General features: G+C 35.0%; 2 protein-coding genes across 2 annotated transcripts in view; one reads left to right on the forward strand and one right to left on the reverse strand.

The window, feature by feature from the left end:
- LOC118740437 (peroxiredoxin-6-like) overlaps nt 1-3,489 on the reverse strand; it is a 5,242-nt gene extending 1,753 nt beyond the window's left edge. The window contains exon 1 of the mRNA XM_036471984.1: nt 3,315-3,489. Within this exon, the coding sequence (XP_036327877.1) occupies nt 3,315-3,397 (83 nt within the window). The 5' untranslated portion in view covers nt 3,398-3,489. The remainder of the gene's footprint in view (nt 1-3,314) is intronic.
- The window catches only part of LOC118740432 (rho guanine nucleotide exchange factor 7), a 167,912-nt gene that overhangs the window by 129,332 nt on the left and 16,871 nt on the right, over nt 1-21,709 (forward strand). The window lies entirely within an intron of this gene.

The following is a 21,709-nucleotide window of genomic DNA, read 5'->3' on the forward strand; positions in this document are numbered from 1 at the left end:
TGGAGGTGCCACGGCGGGTTCTAATATTTCCAACTCAAATTTAGTAACCTGGCCTTGATAAAATACAACTTCTCATTACTGTAGCAAATGCCTCAAGAGAGCTTTAGGTTATAAGGCCGAACCCGGCTCTCTCTTTTCCATTTAATGAAATTTATTATGTTTTCCACAAACACTTCCAGGGATATGTGGCAAGAAAAAGTAAATTTGTACTGGAAGTGCCACGCCCCTTTTTCTTATAAAACTAATCTTCTTCCATGAATTTAGAATTGATTTTACATACCCCAGTACCAAGTCCCAGTACTCTACCATGAACACCTCTAGAGATAAACAGTAAGAGTAAGTAAGATTTGTACGGCAGGAACCATGTCCCCTTTTCGAATAACGCAAATTCTTCTCTTTGAGTATGGAATTAATTTTGTACACACATCTCGGTGCCAAGTTCCAGTCCTCTGCAATAAACACCTCCAGAGATATGCAGCATAGAAAAATCAATTTGCATGGGAGTTGCCACACCACCTTTTCCAATAACTCTCATTTTTCTCCATGAGTATGGTATTAGTTTCACATACATGCATGCATACATATGTATTTCCATATCAACCTTGAGAGTGGGGTAACCAAACATTTGAAGAGATATGCAATATGAAACTTTCATTCAGTATGGGAGGTGCTACGCCTCTTTTCCAAAAACGTCCATTTTTCTCCGTGCATATGAACATGATTTCACACAGTGTTGGCAAACTGTTAATCTGATTAACGATTAAAAATTAACGATTAAAATGTTAATCGCGTTTGTCGATTAAAATTAATTAGTCGTAATCAACTGTACGATTAATGATAAAATTTTTTTAATCGTTAATCGCTGGCTGCGATTACGTTTAATTAATTTAAAACATTAATCGTTAATCCAATTAAAAATAAAATCTGATTAATTTGTCTAGTTTGTCCGATTTTGAAACCAAACACCAGTTATAGTAATTATTTTGTGTTTTACGCTTATAAAAAGCACGTAATATAAGATAACAATAATTATTGTTATTAGTAATACATAAACTGGGAACTTTTACAAACCTCGTTTGCAAAACGTTTGTTGGTATATATCTTAATGAAAATGTACACCAGATTGCTTAGATTGATGAGGAAACCCGACTTAGCCATACCGGATTAACTGTGTGCACAGGGAAATTCCAGCATAACTTAATTAATCACCAAACTTACTTGATCAAATTAAGAGTTAATGATTAAAAAATATTTTTTTAATCGCGGTTACCATTAACTGTTTAGTCGGATTAAAATTAATCATGATTAACTGTAATCAGATTGAATTTAATCGAATTAACTAACTAATTAAAACATCAATCGATTAATGCCAACATTGATTTCTCATACATATCACTATACCAAGTTTAAGTTCTCTCCCACAAATACTTCGAGAGATATGTATGTAATATGAAAATTCCAATTTGTATGGGAGGGGCCTTGAGTTATCGGACTTGCTTTCAGTCTAAGACCATCCTTCCGAAATCCGTAGTAAGTGTACTAAATTTCGCTCTGATCGGAAAACCGGTTAAGGAAGTAGCCTATTTTTCAATCCAGGTCATAAACCATCTTTGAGCAAAATTTCATTTTCAAGCAGGTGGTAATTCTTAAAAAAGTAGCCTATTTTCCAGTCTAGGTCATAAGCTATCTGTGTGCAAACTTTCATGCAAATCAGTTCAGTCTTTTCCACGTATTAATTTAATTAAACTTTCCTAATACGTGATAACTCTTAAAATAGTAGCCTATTTTGCAACATAGGTCATAAGCTATCTCTGTGCGAAATGTCATGCAAATCTGTTCAGTCGTTTCCGCGTATTAATTTAATTAAAACTTTTTTAACAGGTGGCAACTCTTCCAAAAAATTAGCCTATTTTCCACTGTAGGTCATAAGCTATCTGCTTGCAAAATTTCATGCAAATCAGTTCAGGCTTTTCCGCGTATTAATTTAATTAAACTTTTTTAGCAGCTGGTAACTCTTAAAAAAGTAGCCTATTTTTCAACCTAGCTCAGAAGCTATCTGTGTAAAAACTTCCATGCAAATCAATTCAGTCATTTCCGCGTATTAATTAAATTAAACATTTCTAACAGGTGGCAACTCTTAATAAAGGTAGCCTACTTTCTAACCTAGGTCATAAGCTATCTGTGTGCAAAATTTCATGCAAATCCGTTTAGTCGTTTCCGCGTATTAATGTAACTAAACTTTTTTAGCAGGTGGCAACTCTTCCAAAAAATTAGTCCATTTTCCACTGTAGGTCATAAGCTATCTGCTTGCAAAATTTCATGCAAATCCATTTAGTCGTTTCCGTGTATTAATTTAATGAAACTTTTTTAACAGGTGGCAACTCTTAAGAAACGTAGCCTATTTTCCAATCTAGGTTATAAGCTATCTGTGTGCAAATTTTCATGCAAATCCATTCAGTCGTTCCCGCATATTAAATAAATGAAACTTTTTTAACAGGTGGCTACTCTTAAAAAAATTAGCCTATTAACCAATCTGGCCTATAAGCTACCTGCGTACAAAATTTCATGCGAATCCGTGTAGTCGTTTCCGCGTGATGATTTCCCAAACATCCAAACATACAAACTTTCACATTTATAATAGTTATTTATAAGAAGATATAAGATTAAGATTAAGATTAAGATTATTATTAAGATTAAGATATATACCCCACTCAACCAGTATAAGGGTGGCTCTTATGAGGCATTTTTAGAATAACTCGGAATTCAAAGTCAAAAAAATTACAAAAAAATTAGGAATGCGCTGGATACACATACTCGCTCGCAAACACAATTTGTTCGCCAAAGTTTAAATTTACGTCTTTTATATGCAATCTTTCATTAAATTTATAACAGAAATATGTATCATAGAGACAGTTAATCAATAATGACAATCAAAAGCAGATATATTGAAGGATAAAAATTTCAAAGCACATTTCTTATATCCATCAAAAAGGATAAATGTAAACTGAAAATATTTTCATATATTTCGCACATATTTTGTTTTTAGTTTAGACCGATATGCAAACTATACTTTTTTAGGATTATTATAATTTTCCAAATCTCAATCCTATTGGGGCCGCGGGGGACATTTTATTCAAAGCATTTCTTTATAAGGAGTAACACATTAAATAAATCAAGCTCGAAGAATCAGAGCCACCCTAATATTTATACATACATATGTGAGTCTGTACATGCAGATATTAATGATGACAGCTTAAAATACAAACTATCGCAGATAATCTGCTTCAATCATTAAACCAAAAAAGATAACTTACGAATTCCCCTGCCAATCGTAAAAGCTAATTGGACCCTTAGTGGTCTCTGCTTTGAAATTCGGTACTGTTGCCCCCAAACGCATTTTTTAGGTAATTTTTTTATTAAGTAACTTCACAACTGACGATTCGAACACGACTGAATTTATTCACGAACTGATCTCAACTGCGAGCAGGTTGCCCGCTTTATACACAATTTTATGAGTTTCTCATTCTCTTGGCGAAAGGCAATATCAAACACAATCTCGTAGTTGTTTTTCCTACTACTCGGCTGAGAGTTAAATTTGATAACAGGTTATGAGTCATAATAACTTATGACAGCGGAAGGGGGTGTGCTTTGCGAAGCATCTGTGGCAAGATTCTACTTATCAGCTGTTGAGGGTGTTGCCTTCACGGTGAGATTCTGATAAACGGCTTTTATTCTCTCTCAATTACTACATATGTAAATTAGGGTGGTCCAAAAATACATGTGAAACAGTAAAGCCAGAATTTTTATGTTGTTCCCCCTGGGATTGTTCTATATCGGAAAAAATATAACTCTATTTTTACCTTCCTTTTTACCTTCTTACCTTCCTTTTATTAGCTCGGGATGTAACTATGTAATATTGATGCGCCTAAAAGATGCAGCGATTTCTATTCTCAAGTCACATACCTGATGACAGTACGAATGGCAATTATAATAGGGAGGTTTTAGTTTTGCAAACTATAATTTTATTTATTTTGAAAACAAAGATTAAGAGGTCGCCCATAGCGCTCAAAGTTTTCCAAGTGTTTTATACGAAAAAAAAAAAAAAAATTTCGTAGAAATGGTACAGCATTCTTGAAAATCAGTATTTCTCGATCGGAAAACTCTGTTTCTTCTCTGGAGAAATAATAATACACAAAAAATAGAGGTGTGTATATGTTTTCGATATAGAACAATCCTAGGGGGTGAGAACATTAAAATTCCGACTTAACTTATTTTGGACCACCCTAATGTACATTTATACATATTTGTTTATATTAGTATAAAATAAACGACCACCACAGTTGACTATCGCAATGACATACAGTACTGTACAGATAAAAGTTACCACCAAAACAATAATGTTATGGAGCCAGTTGTATGGTTTGAGGTAAAATTTAATATTCAAATTGTAGGATCTGACTTTCATCGATGATAATCTGTGTTCTCACTAATACTCACATATCGAAATTATCGCGTAATTCAACGAGTATATTAATCGTTGTAGTCAAGCTGTTTATGTTGCTGTTTGGGTGGGGTCTGACCAGAGTGGAAGGGGTCGTTAGCTGGGTACGCTTAAGGGTACGAGTGAAGAGGTGGTTGGTGTCATATTTATTACGTTAGTCTTTGGATACACTGAAGCTCGATGGTGTACGGTGGATGATGGTCCAACTGCGATGACAACATTCATGGGACGAGAATTGGTAAAGGTCAGTAAATGCCATTTATAGCTTATCTGTATTACGCCCACTTCCCATATAACGGTAACTTTCAGAAATACGAAAACTCCGATATTTCAATAACTAAAGACACCAATTATTTTCCAATTACAACAATCTCTTAACAAGGAATAATATTATAGATTTTTGGAAAATGGGTGCACAGTGTAACGCGTGTGGGCAAAAAACAATAAAAATTAAAGTGGTAAGTTTAGTAATATTTTGTTGACAACCGATCATAAATACTCTAATTAAAAGGGGGTTGGAAGGATTTTCACAATAGAAATTTTGACAAAAAATAAATAAAAAAAGCTCGCATATGCCCGCTGTTTAACTATTCCCATTTATGATAGTATGTGCTATTAACTAAAGCAATCTCCAGTGGCTTATATGCGCTAACCTTTATTTTCCAATAATATTTTTTTTTTGAATTGTTTGAGGTTTGGTACTCGGAAGCCAAAGAAAATAAGTTGAGTGCGCTTAAAAATACGATAAAAACCCCCCTTATTTAAACTCTAAGCTGGTAATAGAGAGATTATGCGCATAGTACTTCCTATTATCTAATTTCAGCGTATCCCATAATTGCAAAAATTAATTTTTATCAAAAATTCTTTTTGGGCTGGGGTAGTTGGACATTTTGCTATGAATCTGTTCTTTTGGCACAGATATTCAATGCTTAGTTACTGGTGTTGAAAAGAAATTGATAAAAATAAAAATAAAGATTTAAAAATTTAAAACTATACAACACTTTTGCTAAGGGAAAACCAGGCAATGAAAATCGCGCATAATTAATGCATGCTAATAAGCATATGTAATTTTATTATGAAAAAATGCATACAGGCAATCAAACTTTTGTTCTAGCAGCACGAATAACCTTAAACCAAATTTATACATTTCAATTTTTCGTAGAAATCACTGCAACCACACTGTAGTATGTACGCCTATACGTACTGACACCTGTTTAAGCGTTCAAAAATAAAAAGAAAACAAAAATAAATTAGTCGATTTTACGGAATGGCATTCCAACCGTTTACGTTTTCCATAGAATAGCTCAATGATAGCTCAGCTTAACTCCTAGTTTTGATAATATTTATTCATACAAAGCATATAAACATATACATATAAATGTACATATGCATACTTGAATATGTAGTAATATTTGACGTTTTTGTTTAATTTTTATTCAGTATCAATGTCCAGTTTGTATGTACATATGTACATATTTATGTTTATCAAATAAAACACCTCTTTGAGGTAAAATTTTCGAGTGACGAAAGCTGAACTAGAAACACAAAATTTATGATATCAATTTCGTGACGAAAATTATACGCATTTTTTAACTGCCTTTGAAACGTACGGAAAATCTTTTTTTTATTCATACGAATCGTTGCAAAAGTTCTGTTTTTTTATTTTGTGTTTCTAGCAGTAAACGGAATTTCGCAATTGCTGGCTGGTCTGTTTATAGTAGCGCCGCTTAGCTAGATGGTACAGCTTAGAAGTCAACCGATATACATAAATACATAATTTTATATGATATACTATGTACGTATGTACATACATACCTACTAAGGTGATAGGTCCAGATTTTACAAATCGGGTTTGAACGGCGTAGTTTCAAATCTAAATTGTTCGAATATCGAATAAACCAGTTTTTATACCTTTTATGAGCATGGAATGGTATTACAAATTTGGTCCGATGTTGTAAGAACCAGAATAAGAAGAGATCGACCCATGGAAATGTATACTTAAATGATCAGAGCGTCGAGCTGAGTCGATTTAGCCATGTCCGTCTGTCCTCCTGTTTGTATGCAATCTTGTCTCTCAGTTTTCGAAATATCCGGATGAAATTTGGTAGGTGAGTGTATTTGTATCTTCGATAGCGCTGATTGTTCAGATACGTGTTTTTGCGATATAACTCCTTTATGTAGCCAGCTAAACCCTTTTTTGTTTAAGCGTTCAAAAATAAAAACAAAATTAAAATAGATTAGTTGATTTTACGGAATGGCATTCCAACCGTTTACGTTTTCCACAGAATAGCTCAATGATAGCTCAACTTAACTTCTAGTTTTGATAATATTTATACACACAAAGCATATAAACATATCTATATATATATAATAATAGCCGTTTTCGTTGTTCGGAGTTAGCTCCAAAACTACCGCTAGATTTCAGTAAAAATTTCAGAGGTTATACCTTGCATATAGCATTTTCAGTTTAAATGAAACTTTTTTCAAATTAAATGAAATTATTTTCAAACAAAGCGAAACCTTTTTCAAATTAAATGAAACCTTTTTCAGGTCAAGCGAAACCATTTTCAAATTAAATGAACCTTTTTTCAGATAAAGCGAAACCTTTTAAATGAAACCTTTTTCAGATTCAATGAAACTTTATTCAAATTAAAAGAAACTTTCTTTTAAGAATGTTTCATTTAATTTGAAAAAAGTTTCATTTAATTTGAATAAAGTTGCATTGAATCTGAAAAAGGTTCCATTTAATTAGAAAAAGGTTTCGCTTTATCTGAAAAAGGTTTCATCTAATTTGAAAATGGTTTCGCTTAAGCTGAAAAAAGTTTCATTTAATTTGAAAAAGGTTTCACTTAATTTGAAAATGGTTTCATTTAAACTGAAAATGCTATATATGGTCCTATTATAGGCTACCAGAAAACTCGGTAGGTGGCGCTGGGGTCGAGTTATTTATAAAAATCGTATTTATGAACCGATTTCTTTTACATTCAAAAGGTATAGTTTCAGCATAATGGAAAATACGTTTACCAAAAAGGGAGCCGCTAGGTGGCGCGGGAGGCGAATCATTTATAAAAGTTGTATTTATGAACCGATTTCGTAAGCATGATGAAAAAAGCACTTGCGAAAGCGGACCCGCTAGATGGTGCTGGAGTCGAGTTATTTATAAAAGTCGTATTTATGAACCTATTTTGTTAATACACATACGAAACGTTTATTACTTTCATGATGATTTTTTTTTCATTCGAAACATATTCAGCCTTATCATGAGTTTCATCTTCCCTGAACCGGTTCACTTTTCGCTTTTGGTTTCCGTGTACTTATTATGGGCGGAATCAAAATTTTCGCGTGAGATTTTTTTCGGGCGAAACTCAGAATAAGGAAGATTACATACATAAAATGATAGCCATTTCCGGTTTTCGGACTAAACTCAAAAACCATTCAATAGAGCCCAGTCAATTTGTCGGAGGTCCTATTATAGGTTACTAGAAAACACGCTGGTGGCGCTGGAGTAGAGTTACTTATAAAAGTCGTATTTATTAACAGATTTCGTTCAAATTCGCAGCGTGACTATCTGTATTATGAAAAATTCCTTTGCTAAAAATGGACCCGCTGGAGTTTGGGTATTTAGAAAATCCGTATTTTTTATAAAAGCTGATTGGAATTCATAATTCGTATTCATTTCATGACAAGCAAAGGTTTTGCAGAAAAGGGACCCAATGGATGACGCTGCACCCGAAATATACAGAAACCCCCGCGGGGTTTGTTCTGCTTTGGCCCTATGTTTATCTGAGACGAATTTACTTTCCAGATGGCTAAATCAAGGATGCGATTAAGTATGCATATAAAGACCGTAACACTGCGAAAGCGTGATCTTGCATCCACCTCTGATTGACGAAGTTGCTCGAGGCGGCCTCTATTACAGCAGTAAGACTCAAAGAAACCAGTTCATAAATATTAAGACGAATTGTAAAAGTGGCGAATTGACAAGGAAAGATTCGACCAAATCTGTCCAAGAAGGAACATGGTAGGTATATCAATGGCTTCATTTGAACGATATTTAGCCAATTTACGCGAAAACTTTTCATCCTGTGGGCCAGTGATGATTCCTGGCCTTCCTATAATTGAAAACGCTCATCTGTGCTCTTGAGTTTCCGTATAAGGACTTTTATTGGCTTACATGGTACATCGGACCAATGCTGAAGTTGCAGGATCAAGGAAGAATATTACGCACGCTTAGCAGAGATCTGACAGGTGGAAATGAGACCATAGGTAACACGCATTACATCGAAAGGGATTAGTATTCCATATGGAATCACAGCGCTACTATTCTTGGCATATGTGTGAGGAGGATTCCGTTTTTTAGTCGTTTCAATTATGTTTACTTTACAGACTAATTTTGCCTTTAAACGCTATTTTCGAATTGGCCAACGCAAAAGATCTTATTAGGCGCCGCTAAGCAATTGGGCATTTGCTAGTATGTACATATAAATGTACATATGGGTGTTTCCAGCGGAAGGTCCACCACGACAAAAAAAAAATAAAAGTTTTATATCTAACGTATTTACGGGCCGATTTGTCTGCTTTTTAAAATATATACTGGCTATATAAGTAGAATCATCTTTGCATAAAATGGTCTTCCTAGGTGGTGCCAAGGTCGAGATATTTCGAAAAACCGTATTTATGGTCTGATTTGGTTCGAATTTGGCGTATGTGGTTGAAACATAATAAATCATAGATTTCTAATAAATTTACCCTGAATTGGCGCTGAAGTCAAAACATAAAGTATATTCTACATAAAATACATGTTTTATTTGCGTTAAAAATTCATTTAAAAGCAATATTAAAAAAATATATCGATGGAGATTTATGTCACGTCACGTTTCACACTTGGGGTTGTAAAAGAGAATTGAAACAATTTGCATTAATTCAAAAAACTCTAAAAACAACTAGAATTGCTCCAAATCATATTAAAATAAGTTTCATGAAAATAGCCATCCACAATTCGCAGAGTTTTGCGATTTTGTAAGAAAAGAAAAAATCAACTTCCATTTTTTGTCACGTAACGACCCTCTCTTTAAATGTTTATATTTCAGGACCAAGCAGTTCGATTAATTTCATTTTTCGGTCAAATATAGAGCTAATTATGTGCTATACAAGGGCCCAAAAAAGTTAAAGAAAACAAATGGTATTCCTTTTTTGTATCACATTGAAATCGTACGACTGTCACGTGCGCCACCATGGGAATGCCCATATGCATACTTGAATTGCAATATTTGACGTTTTTATTTAATTTTTATTCAGTATCAATGTCCATTTTGAGTTTTTACATATGTACATATTTATGTTTATGTTTATTTAGTGTCTGTTTGAAACTGGTAACAACAGTTTGTGTCTCAAATGAATTTCACCACAAACCTGGTTGTTGCTGGCTGGTCTCTTTATAGTAGCGACGCACTGTGTTGCGGCTAGTGGAAAAGTAACTTTTTTCCGATTATTTTTTTCAGTGTTTTTAATGATGCAATTTTGTCACAGACATTCCAAGTAAACAAAAAACACATAAAGCTTATTTTTATGTTGGCCCGTTGATTTTTAATTGATTTTAGAAGTCAAATATACAAAATTTTCACGAAAAGAGGGGATTTCAGGGCTGTATTCAAAATGATCTCATTTGATTTTGGTGACAGATATTTTGATTCGGAAAAAAAATCTGCCTTCGGACAAGTATCTTCTGTAAAAAAAAGGAATCTTGTTTGAGACATTTTCATATGCACCTTTTTTAGAGCGAAAACCCGACTAAAGGTCCATTTTTCCTTTAAATTTGGGTTAGGTAAGCAATATCTAAAAAGTCCCAGAGAGTCCCAGTTCCAAACCACTACAGAAATGTTACATAATTTGTTTTCAACGAACTGTGAAAAAATCAGCTGCCCATACCTGCCCTCCTGGGAGTTATAGCGATTTTAGTATATCACTCTCAGTATTTATTCCATAGAAATAGAACGGAAATTCTCGGAATCACTTATTGATTAATTTAACCATATTGGTTTTCGGGTGACTTTCCGTCATCCCGCGTCAAATTTTTATTATTTTCAGACCGGTTTCGGCTAATCGCCATCTTCAGTGTTTTCTTTTTTGTCACTAATTAGTCCGCATGTGTGTCTCTCTTTCGCTCTCTCTCTCTCCCCCTTTGTTTTTACGTCTAGGTAGGTGGGTGAAATAATCCGTTATTGCGCGCTTATTTGTATTGTTTTTATTTTGTGGTTTTTTTTTTTATTCTACATCTATTCTAGCACTCCACAAAAATGAGCATAACTCTCTTAAAACTGAAGCTATTGACTTCAAACCGGTATCAAATTAAAGCTTTTATTGCCACCTTTCAAATAAGAAATGAAATAGATTTTGGTTTTATATAAAATTTCAGAGTTTTTCAACAAATATCGAAAAATCATAAAAATTTGACGTTTATAATTCTTGTTCGGACCACCCTATAGTTTATTTAAAAAACTAATCATAGGGTATTTATCAGAAATAAAAGAACAATTAAAATACATTTTTTTTTGTGAATTTTTCGAACAATTATTTTTTTTTTTGACTTTTGTTGAAAATTTGACCCAACAATTTTTTTCGGTGTAAATTTTTTTTTCACTCATTCTGTTTGGGATTTCATTCTGACCAATCTGTAGAAGTTTCTCATCGATACAATTAAAATTACAGTTTAGGCAATATGATTTCCAAAAAATTCCGGTTTCGCAACACTGTGCGGCGCTTAGCTAGATGGTACAGCTTAGAAGTCAATCGATATACGTAAATCGAATATAATTTTATATGATATACTATGTACGGGCGGCCGCTGTGGTGTAGTGGTAAGCAGTGCGCGTTTCCACCCGCAGCGGCCGCCCCTAGGCAGGCAATGGCAAACCACCGAGTGTATTTCTGCCATGAAAAACAGTTTCTGATTAAAATACAATCGCCGTTCGGAGTCGGAGTAAGACTTTAGGTTGTTGTTGTTGTTGTAAAAACATAAAAGTTCCCCAAAGAGTTTTTGGGGAGTGTTGCTGGAGTGAAAGTCCTTGGCCAAATATAAATCTGGGTCGTTCGGTTACGTAGACCCGACTGTCGTGGGAATGTAAACGTAGGTCCTCCTCTTTGAGTGACAACATCAAGGCGAACGCCACAAATCAGAGGAGAAGCTCGGCCAACACTAATATATCGTCACTAGACACGAATAAAGGCTCGAGCTCAAAAGTTGACCGCGAAAAAAGGCGCATAAAAAAACTTCAGCGAAGAAAGACTCTTAACATAGTTGACCACGAAGAAATACGCGTTACAATATTTGACGGCGAAAAAGGAACGAGAAATGTTGCAATACTTCCCCACCCATTTTCAACGGAATACTTACAGTGAAAAGTTCAAAGATCGGGTCACTATAACCTATAGCTCCCATACTACTAATTTGTCAGATATGGAGTTTTAATTGAAAACTCCTTTATTTGGACATCTAAAATCGAGAAATTTCGTGAGCTATTTTCTAAATAATCATAAAAAGTCTACTAATAAATCGTCAAGAGCGGTACTGTATAAGCTATATCTCCTATAGCACTGATTGTTCAGATACAAGTTTTCACGATATACCTCCTTTATGTAGGCAGCTAATCCCTTTAAAATGTATTACCGGTTTACATACCGATCACACACAACAGTGAAAATCACTTAGATCGGTGCTACACCTTATATCTTCCATACCACTGATTGTTTAGATATAATTCTTTATATAACTTCTATATCTATGTATGCCGTGAATATAAACATTTTGTTTCAATTCTTTTATGATTGTATCGAGAATGTATTCATTTTATATTTTTATTCTATTTTTTCTCTTCTTATATGTGAATAAACTGGAATGGAACAGCTCAAATTATCGTAAACTAGTAATTTTAATATTTGCTTACGATTCATCTCTAGATTGCATTTTCGACGGATGCTTTCTCGTGTACGTTGGTCTTGTTGGAAGCTAAAAAAACAATGACAGAATATTTGTTTGTGTATACATTCGTTTGTCAGTGCTAGCAAACCGCACAGCCTAATTATCAGTGAAAAAAAGAGGATAATAAATTGAACCAGATCTCTATAAGCATCATATCGTTGTTGTTGTGTTTGTGGGTAAATTTTGTATTCGGATCCCGATCATTGCCCAAGAAAACACAGTTCTTATTTGACACCACCACCGTTTGTGGGTTTGGCCGAGACCAAAAATGTTTGCCAATTGACCGATAAATAAAACATGTCCTAGCGCAATCGGGTGATTTTTATGCGCTTAACTTATTTCAGGTCCTTGTAACGCTAGTACTGTTCATCTTTCCATCTTTTTCTGTACTCTTCGTCCACGCGTGCAACTTAATATTCCGGCGAAGCGCGGAAGGGTTTTAAAAAGTACAACCTCGTTGCTTGGCACGTCAGTAAAACGGAACTCCCTTCTTTATTAATCTTTCCTTTTTATACAATACTAGCTATACCCTGCCACGCTTTGCTGTGGCATATTCCTGTTACATGGATGATAAATTATTAATGAAACAAAGCATACGTTTCATATGAGTTTGATTTTGTAATAAGTACTTGTGTGCACACAATATTTGTCGTGTTTCCATTCTCTGCATTAATATCAAGGCGCCAGATGCGCCGACACGGGAACACGCAACATCTAAGAACCAATCCGGATCTCAATCTAAACCACACTTTTCCAAAGGATAACCTTGAGCATTATTGATTGTGATTCCGAATGCGAATCGAATTGGGAATTGCAGTCTTTTAAATCGAAATGGTGTATCGGTCGGAATCATGGGAATTCTTCTCCTTTGAAAGGCCACGTAAAAATCTTTACTTACACTACAATTTGTTAACTGCGTGTCGCGTACTGTTGCGGAGTTTTGGCTGATTAATATTCCGCAACGTGATAATTGGCACACCTATTTTCAATTCAGTATGTGGGGTCATCTCCGGAAGATCAATCGAGTTAAAAATTTCGTTGGATAATTAACTGATTCGTCTTCTTCCACAACGGAGTTTATCGACGTATATGTTATTGTTTAAGCGACTTATGCATTTTCCGCTTAAACAAAGAACAGCGAACACACAGACGCACTTGTTTTTAAAGGTAATTCGCTCGTTTTTATTGGGTATGCATTTTTTATGCAATTCTCAAATATCTCTTCGCTGAACTTACGCTAACCCAGATTTAAGCATCACCCACACTCCACTCCCGGAGTAATTTTTGGCATGGTATTAAGCTACTGCTAACAAACCACACTGGGGCTCTGCACGAATGCATCCCTGGATAAATCCCAGCTCATTACCCAGCAGCCTAAGGCAGCTAGAGCATGACTCCTCCAATGGAGTCCCCCAATGAATACACGGTGAAAGGGTCACATCTTGCGCTACCGCTTCATCATCTCTCTCTCTCTCTTTCTCTCACGCAAATCAGGCATATGAAGTGCGTGGCTGACTTGATGTGCACCTGGTAGCTCGTTCACTGAGCCTATAATTAATTTTCTTAATTAAGAAACATTCTTTCGATCAGTTCTCTTTTCGATGTTCCTTAGTTAGAAAAATTATAAGGCAATAAAATTCGTCTTAATCTCTCGTTGGCTGGCAGCCTTCCGTGCCCAATGTCCAGTACTTGAAGGCGAAAATACCTCGGCTGCAGTGTATATATGTATGTTCGTCTTGCCACAATGTTGACTATTTCAGGCAAGCATTTATCTAGTGTTAATCAAGAAATTACAGACAATGTTTGCGTAAAATCTCCTGAGAGCAATATCAATACATTCCCGAATGGTTGAACGTTTCCATGCAAATCCCGCGACAATGGATCAAGAACCTCAAGCAATTTTTTATGTGCCATCGTGCACTCATCCCAAATAATTAGTTCAAATTTTTGTACTACTTTTTCCATACCGGATGTTCTGGAAATATTGTAAGTAGGAGTTTCGATGATTTATATGTTCAATGGCAGCTTAAGAGCTGAATGAGCAATGTTTCCACCTGGTAGCAATTCCACGCGAAGTGATAGCTATGGTTATGTAATTGTTTGAACGAACCGTTGCCAATAATCAATCTGATAAGGAATGTTTTCCTAGTTCCTCCTCGCACATCAAGAAGAAGGTCCCCCAACTCCGTCAATTATCATTTGCATATTCTTCCTCTTATTTGGCGCTGTAAACGCCTAAGCCATTTTGGCCGAGATCGACAAAGAACGCCAGTCGTTTCTCTTTGTGCCGACTGACGACAATGGGAAATGCCACGTGAAGCCAAGTTCTTCACCACTTGGTCTCCCCTAAAGTGGATCAAAAATGTATGTAAAAAAAATAAGGTCGGCTTTTTAATGCCGCCACCGCCTAGGATTGTTCTATACCAAAAAAAATATACTTATATTTTTTATTTTGAAATAAAAAATTATTTAGGTAGTGCTCAAAGCGCTCAAAGTTTTCCATGTATTTTATATGGAGAAAAAACATCTTTTCGTAGAAATAGTGTAGAATTCTTGAAAATGAATATTTTTCGATCGGAAGACTTTACTTATCTTCAGGAGATTCTCAGTAATAATACTCAATTGTTTCTTTAACAATTTTTCCTGGTAACTATATTTTATAGGTCCTCCAAAGCCCTTAGAAAATGCAATGGGGGGACCAATAAAAAATCATTAATCATAAAAAATGGTTAAATAAACAATTGGATATTAGTCTCCTGAAGAGAACCATAGTTTTCCGGTCGAAAAATATTGATTTTCAAGAGTTTTATACCATTTCTACGAAAAATTGTTTTTTCTCCATATAAAACACATGGAAAACTTTGAACGCTTTGAGCACTCCCTAAATATTTTTTGATTTCAAAAAAAAAAATAGGGGTATATTTTTTTCGATAGGGTGTGCCGGCATTAAAACTCCGACTTTATTTTTTTGGACCACTCTAATGTACACATTTATTTATTAGAAACTGTCATAAATTTTCCAGCCAAATTAACTATTTTTAACTTCCCCTCCAAACAGTTTTACTGCTTTGAGGTTGAACTCAATTCTATTGAAAAGAGCGCGGGTACTTATTTTCCCGTATTCAACCAGGAACGGCCGTCAGCCACCACACATCGTCCGTACCCGCTCTACATTTTTACATATCCATAAAAAAATAATAACAAATCAAACATATTTGACAAGGGACTAATTTTTCGTTGGTTTATTTATTTTATCGCTTTATATTGAAAATACATTGGTGCAACATACTAAGCTTTCGAGTTAAAATTTTCAAAAAGGTGGCAACTCTCCTCAAAAATATTTCCAACAGTCATCTATCTTAAACTTCCTTAATTTAATACCTATATTTTAATAAGTCATTTATTTTACCAATTATGTAAATTTAGTTAAATTTTCAAACAGGTAGCAACCCTCCTCAAATATATTTTCGGCCGTAAACCTTAATATTGAAATACTTTATTTATGTATTTTTGTAATATAAATGATCCTGCTATGATACCGAACAATACAAAAAAAAAATTATTCAAATCAGTTCAGCGGTTCTTGAGTTTCGATGACCATGACAAAGCAACACAACATTTTTATATATATAAATATGGACTTCTAAATCAAGATTTTTAAATGCCTTTAGTTTGGTACCGATATTGTAACATTTCATTTATTTTACCAATTTAATTGAGATAAATTTTCAAACTGGTGGCAACCCTCTTCAAAGAAACTTTCTACTGTAGGACTTTTAAAAACTCTTTAGTTCGCTACCCACATTGCAATATTTCATTTATTGAATCAATATAACTGAGTTCCTCAACCTCTTTAATTTGATACCTATTTCAATTATATTGAGTTAAATTTTCAAACAGTTGCAAACCCTCCTCAGGCATATTTTCGGCTGTAAGCCTTCTTAAAAATCTTAAGTTTGATACCCAAATTACCGTATTTCATTTTTTTTATCAAAATAACTGAGTTTAAATTTTCAAAGATGTGGCAACTTTACTCAAAAATATTTCCAGCAGCTATCTTTCTTAAACCTCTTGAATTTAATATCTTTATTGTAATATATCATTTAGTTTATCAATAAAATTGCGCTTAATTTTTTAACAGGTGGCAACCTTTCTTTAAAATATTTTCGACTGTAAGCCTTCTTAAAATTCTTTAGTTTGATATCCACATAGCAATATTTAATTTACTTTATCAATTTAACTGAGTTAAAATTTAAAAATTGGTGGCAACCCTTCTCCAAAATATTTCCAACAGAAATCTTTCTTAAACCTCTTTTATTTGATACCCATAATGTAATATTTCATTTATTTTATCGATGTACTTTAGTTAAATTTTCAAACAGGTGGCAACACTTCAAACATATTTTCGGCTGTACACATGGCAATAATTCATTTATTTTATCAATTTGTCTTTAATTTGATACCCATATTGTAATAATTTATTTATTTTATCAATATAATTGTGTTTAAAAATTTTCAAATAGGTGGCAACCCTCCAATTTTTTACGCTATCATTGGTTCTGGTATTATACCGAACAATACAAAAAAAAGTTATTCAAATCGGTTCAGCCGTTCTCGAGTTTTGACGACCGTGACATACGAACACAACATTTTTATTAATATAGATTCCACTTAAGTCTAAATACAAAAGCCAAGCTTAAATTCTAGGAAGTGCAAAGGTAGGCGTTCGATGATGTGCTTTTAATTCTTTTACATATATCTCAATTCTGCGAAAAGCAGACCACAGGCCAATGATATATTTGGCACATTTGCCTAAGTGATTCAATTAAGTTACAGTTGCTTACATGTTTGACGCATATGCCTAAGTGGCTCACTGATGCTGTACTTGTTTACTTAGCGAGTGATGAATGGTGCGTTAACTTGCATGACCTTAGGTCTTGGGTAAAATAGTTCTCCCAAGACCCAGAAAAATCCGTCTCATCTTTTCTGCGCCATATAAAAAACAAGCAAGGCACAGACAGCAGCATTAGAGCAAAAAAAAATAAGATGCGTGTATTTTGTTGTTTACTTTGTAATCTAAAATGTTAAAAAACGCAAACAAAATTTTCAACTTATGGGCCACCTCGAATTTAAAAAAATTCAAAATTGCAACCCTGATGCTGCTACCTATTCACGGGCACGATGAAGGATTTGTAAAGCGTAATTTTTGTTCTTCGTGAGAGGGCTCTGCTTTTCAATTCTCTACCGATCGATTGGCACCGGTAGGAAAACTTACTCTTCGCTTGATCTCTAGGCTAACCTGTATGGTGTTGTTTACGTTCGATCCCAGGAAGACAAAGCCATTCACTACTTAAACCTTATAACCGCCAGCAGTGACGAGTGTCTCAACATGCGACGATTTTTTGTACGTTGTCAGGGGGTACTTTGTTTTCGCCGCTGAACGAGTTACTTCCTTATTTAAGCTGGAAAAAGCTGTGCTTATCGTGCTCTTGCTGTAGACGGTGCCGCTGCGATTCATCACCTATAATGCTTTTCAATATCAGTTTGTAAAAATCGAACTAAACCAAACGACTTGGATAGGTCCTTCCCAATTTGGACGGAACTATACGTTGTTATTTGCGTTATTATACAAAGCTGTATTAGTTTTGTAGAGATACCAAATTTAGACATGGTGTCTTTTCTTCGCTCCATCAAAAGCGGCTTTGAAATCGACGAGAAGAAGGCGTGCGCCGATTCAAGCTACACTCTTAAGGACAAATCAGTTGGTTCACCAAAAGTCTTCAGTCTTAAGCACAAAATCGTCGATGGGACCTTATATGCGATTCTAAGAAGGTTTATCACACGGTAATTGGAGTAAATAGCGGGATATCCATTCTTGCGGATAGGGGCTCCAATCTTCGGTTATGTATTCATCCAGCCAGCTCCGGGGTTTCGTTGTTTTTAGGCCGCATTATTGCTGTTCTCATTTGTCGTCGTCGAGTGGCGGGACGTTCGTTCGTGTGCATTGATATGGGTTCTTCTTCGTCAAAAGCACCACCTGTGTCGCGATTCAAAAAGCGTTGAAAAGTGTTCCTTCAATATCTCAAGTGTACTTTGAGCATCTGTTGTCTCTACAGGAAGGAAACGTTTGGTTTTTGCCTTGTTTTCTCATAGATTCCTGCCTGCCAGCATCTCAAGCTCTTTGCACTAAAGCGTATCGCTAGCTTAGAGTGAAAAGTTGCTAAGTCCACTTTTTATGAAAACTCATATTTTGATATAGGAGGCTAGAGAAATTGAATACGCATCGTTTCGAAAATTATAAAGGTACTTGTTTTATTTTTTCCTCTTCATAAGCTCTAAAAGGAAAATTTGCTAAGTCCAAAAGAAGCACTACAAATCCGATAAGGCCAAAATAATACGACATCTTTTAATAAATATCGAATCCTTCAGATTCTTATGGAGTTTTGCTTTGCTTTAAACGCGCAAAATGTTTGATTCAAAGTCTTGCGAAATAGTTAAAGAAAATGGCTATAGGACGATTTTTTCCTCTCCGGTAAAATTTTTAAAATGGGACTTAGCAACTTTTCTTTCTAAGCTAGCGGTATCTGCCTCCCTCTGTGGTCTGAAAATTTCGACCATCTTCTTTGCCACCCAGGCATTCAAGTCGCCAAAAACACTTATAGAAACGCTCTTTGGTCCCATTCTCCTTTCACCCATCGGTGCGGGCGCACAAATTAAGCTGATGTATTAAAGCTTTCGAAATGCTTTTCAAAAACGTATCAAACCAAGGATTCTTGATAATTACTTGGTGCAGCCGTATCCATCTGAATCTCGTAGTGATTGCAGAATCATGAAAGATGGCGTAGGTTGCGCGTTATTGTTGAATCCTTAGGGTAAAAACATAGTTGAGCGGCAAGTAAATTAAAGAGCTAGCATCGAGCAAAGCTCCAATTACAAACGTGTATGTACGCTTTGCCTTTCACTATGCGTTCTCCCATTGAAACAAATACGTTTGTAATCGAGGCTTTGCTCTATGCTCCTTGCTCGCCGCTCCACTATGCGCTTAGCCTTAGGCATATCGAATTGCTCAATTTAAGTAGATAAGGTTTGGGTGTGAGCAAGCTATCGGCAAGGTGTATGCCGCACAGTGTTGCCAGGTCTTCGCCATGAGAAAACGTCCCCGTTGTACAAAAAATTGTACTTATTAAAATTTTATTGTATACAGAGATACATATCGTCGATGTTTTTGCAAAACCGCCTATCTTATGGCACTCAAATTTTACAGGAGAGCGAAAAAAACGGTTCTTCTTTGAAGGCATTGCCTTGATATGTGGTATTTTCTCTAGCTATTATTTTACAAATCTGTTGTTTTAATAACGATTTTACGATTTTTATCATGCTCATTATATATATAAAATCCACATTTCAAACTTCGTGCAAAAATTATAAAAAAATCGGCAAAGTTCCAGCTAGATTTTTAACTTTTTATTCAGATTTTTTAGAATTTTTTTGGGTATGCAGTTTAAAGGGGCTAAATAATCGCATTGATTTTTAATATTTTTTTTCTTGTAGACAATAGGTTAGGGCGTCGGTTGTCGAAAATGCTAATCTACGTTCTGCTAAGAAGAAGCATAACAATATTTCAGCCTTTTTTGCTTTCATTACATTTTCAATGAAGTCCTAAAAAAGTCGCCTACTTTTTTCTGACTTTTTATGCTGCGAAGCTTTTTTGATGCTTTTACGAGCGTGCATGTTGCAATAGATCAGCTCTTCCTGATTTGGCTTTTAATGTGCAATTGCAAACATTACAATAAACCTCGTAACCTCAAGAGTTTACACAACCAGCCTTTGAACACGGGATCCTTAGTCCAAGAATCCAAAAGAAACGCGTGTACGCTAGGTTTGCATCAATTTAAGCCATCTGTGTCCAAAGAATAAATATCTTTTGAAGCAGCTGTTGCAAAACACAAAGCTTGTAAAGATTTATTAAGAAAAAAATTCAAAATCAGTTGTACTTACAAGGGAAGTTACTGGGAAGTTAAAAAACGTAATTTTTTTACACAAAAATCGTCTAAACGTCCACAGGATACAAAAAACATCCAAATGACGTTAAAAACGTCAATCTGGCAACGCTGATGCCGCATTTGCTCATAATAAACCCAGCCGGATGGCAGCTTTGAGAATTGTTTGGCGTTGTTTAATCGCAGCCCGGCGTGTCTTTGCGCCGCTTCACAACCGTGAACGAAGCATGGGTACAATGTAATCAAATGAAACAGTGGTTTTTTTTTTGGTGAATTAGCAGCAAAGAAGGCCAAGTTGGATCTATCGCCTAACAAGGATATGGCCACCATTTTTGGAATGGAGTTGATAAAATGTCCAATTGCCATGTTGAAATGTCATGAATTAAGCTACGAATTGCTATTCATCCGCCATATTTTAAGGATTTAACCCTCTATGATTATTTTCTGTTTTTATTGAAAAAATGGCTCCGAGGAGAGAGTTGCCTCCGACAGAGAAATTATGTCTCAAGGAAACGCTTGTATTGAGGACCTCGAGAAATAGTTTAATTCGGAGGGTGTCAATAATTAGGAGACATGCTATACAAAGTGAATAGATAGCAAAGGAATTTTGTGTTGAGTTTATGAAACAACCTGGTACTTGATACTCGCATAAAAAATTAACCTGGTGAGAAGCAAATATAATTTCATTACAGTCATGATACAAAAAGGAAGGTAGTTCCATTTAATGACATTCGTTGTTGTTGCTAACCATTTGACTTTTAATAAAATTATGACATTTCATCAAATGCATGATACCTGATCACTAGAAGAAATATATTTTTTTAAAGCAGAAGATTTTATCAGTACATTCAAACATGTGGAATATGATGGACTTGAAAATTATGCCGGCTACATAATTTCGAAAATGGTGTCGATGCCAGGTTTCAGAACGCATGAAGAAAGTGATCAAAATTATACTTACATATCGTCGTTTAAAGTACAAAACCGCGTAACTGACATTTTTTGCCAAAGATTGGATTTGCTCACACAAGCTCTTGGCTCAAGTTTTATCCATTCGTCCTGAAATATACTAGCCAGAAATGCGATTGCTTTATAAAAAAAGAGAACAATTTTGAAATATGAGTGTTTTTACTCTCTGGAAAATAATTTATGCAACCTCGCATACGCAGTTTTGCATTTTGTTGATACGTGGTTTTCAAGTTTTCTGTTCAAGCCGACTTCAGGTTTTTT

The sequence above is a fragment of the Rhagoletis pomonella genome, unplaced genomic scaffold (assembly GCF_013731165.1).
Source record: "Rhagoletis pomonella isolate Grant_MI unplaced genomic scaffold, Rhpom_1.0 Rhpom_scaffold_00006, whole genome shotgun sequence".
In the NCBI taxonomy this organism is placed as follows: Eukaryota; Metazoa; Arthropoda; class Insecta; order Diptera; family Tephritidae; genus Rhagoletis; species Rhagoletis pomonella.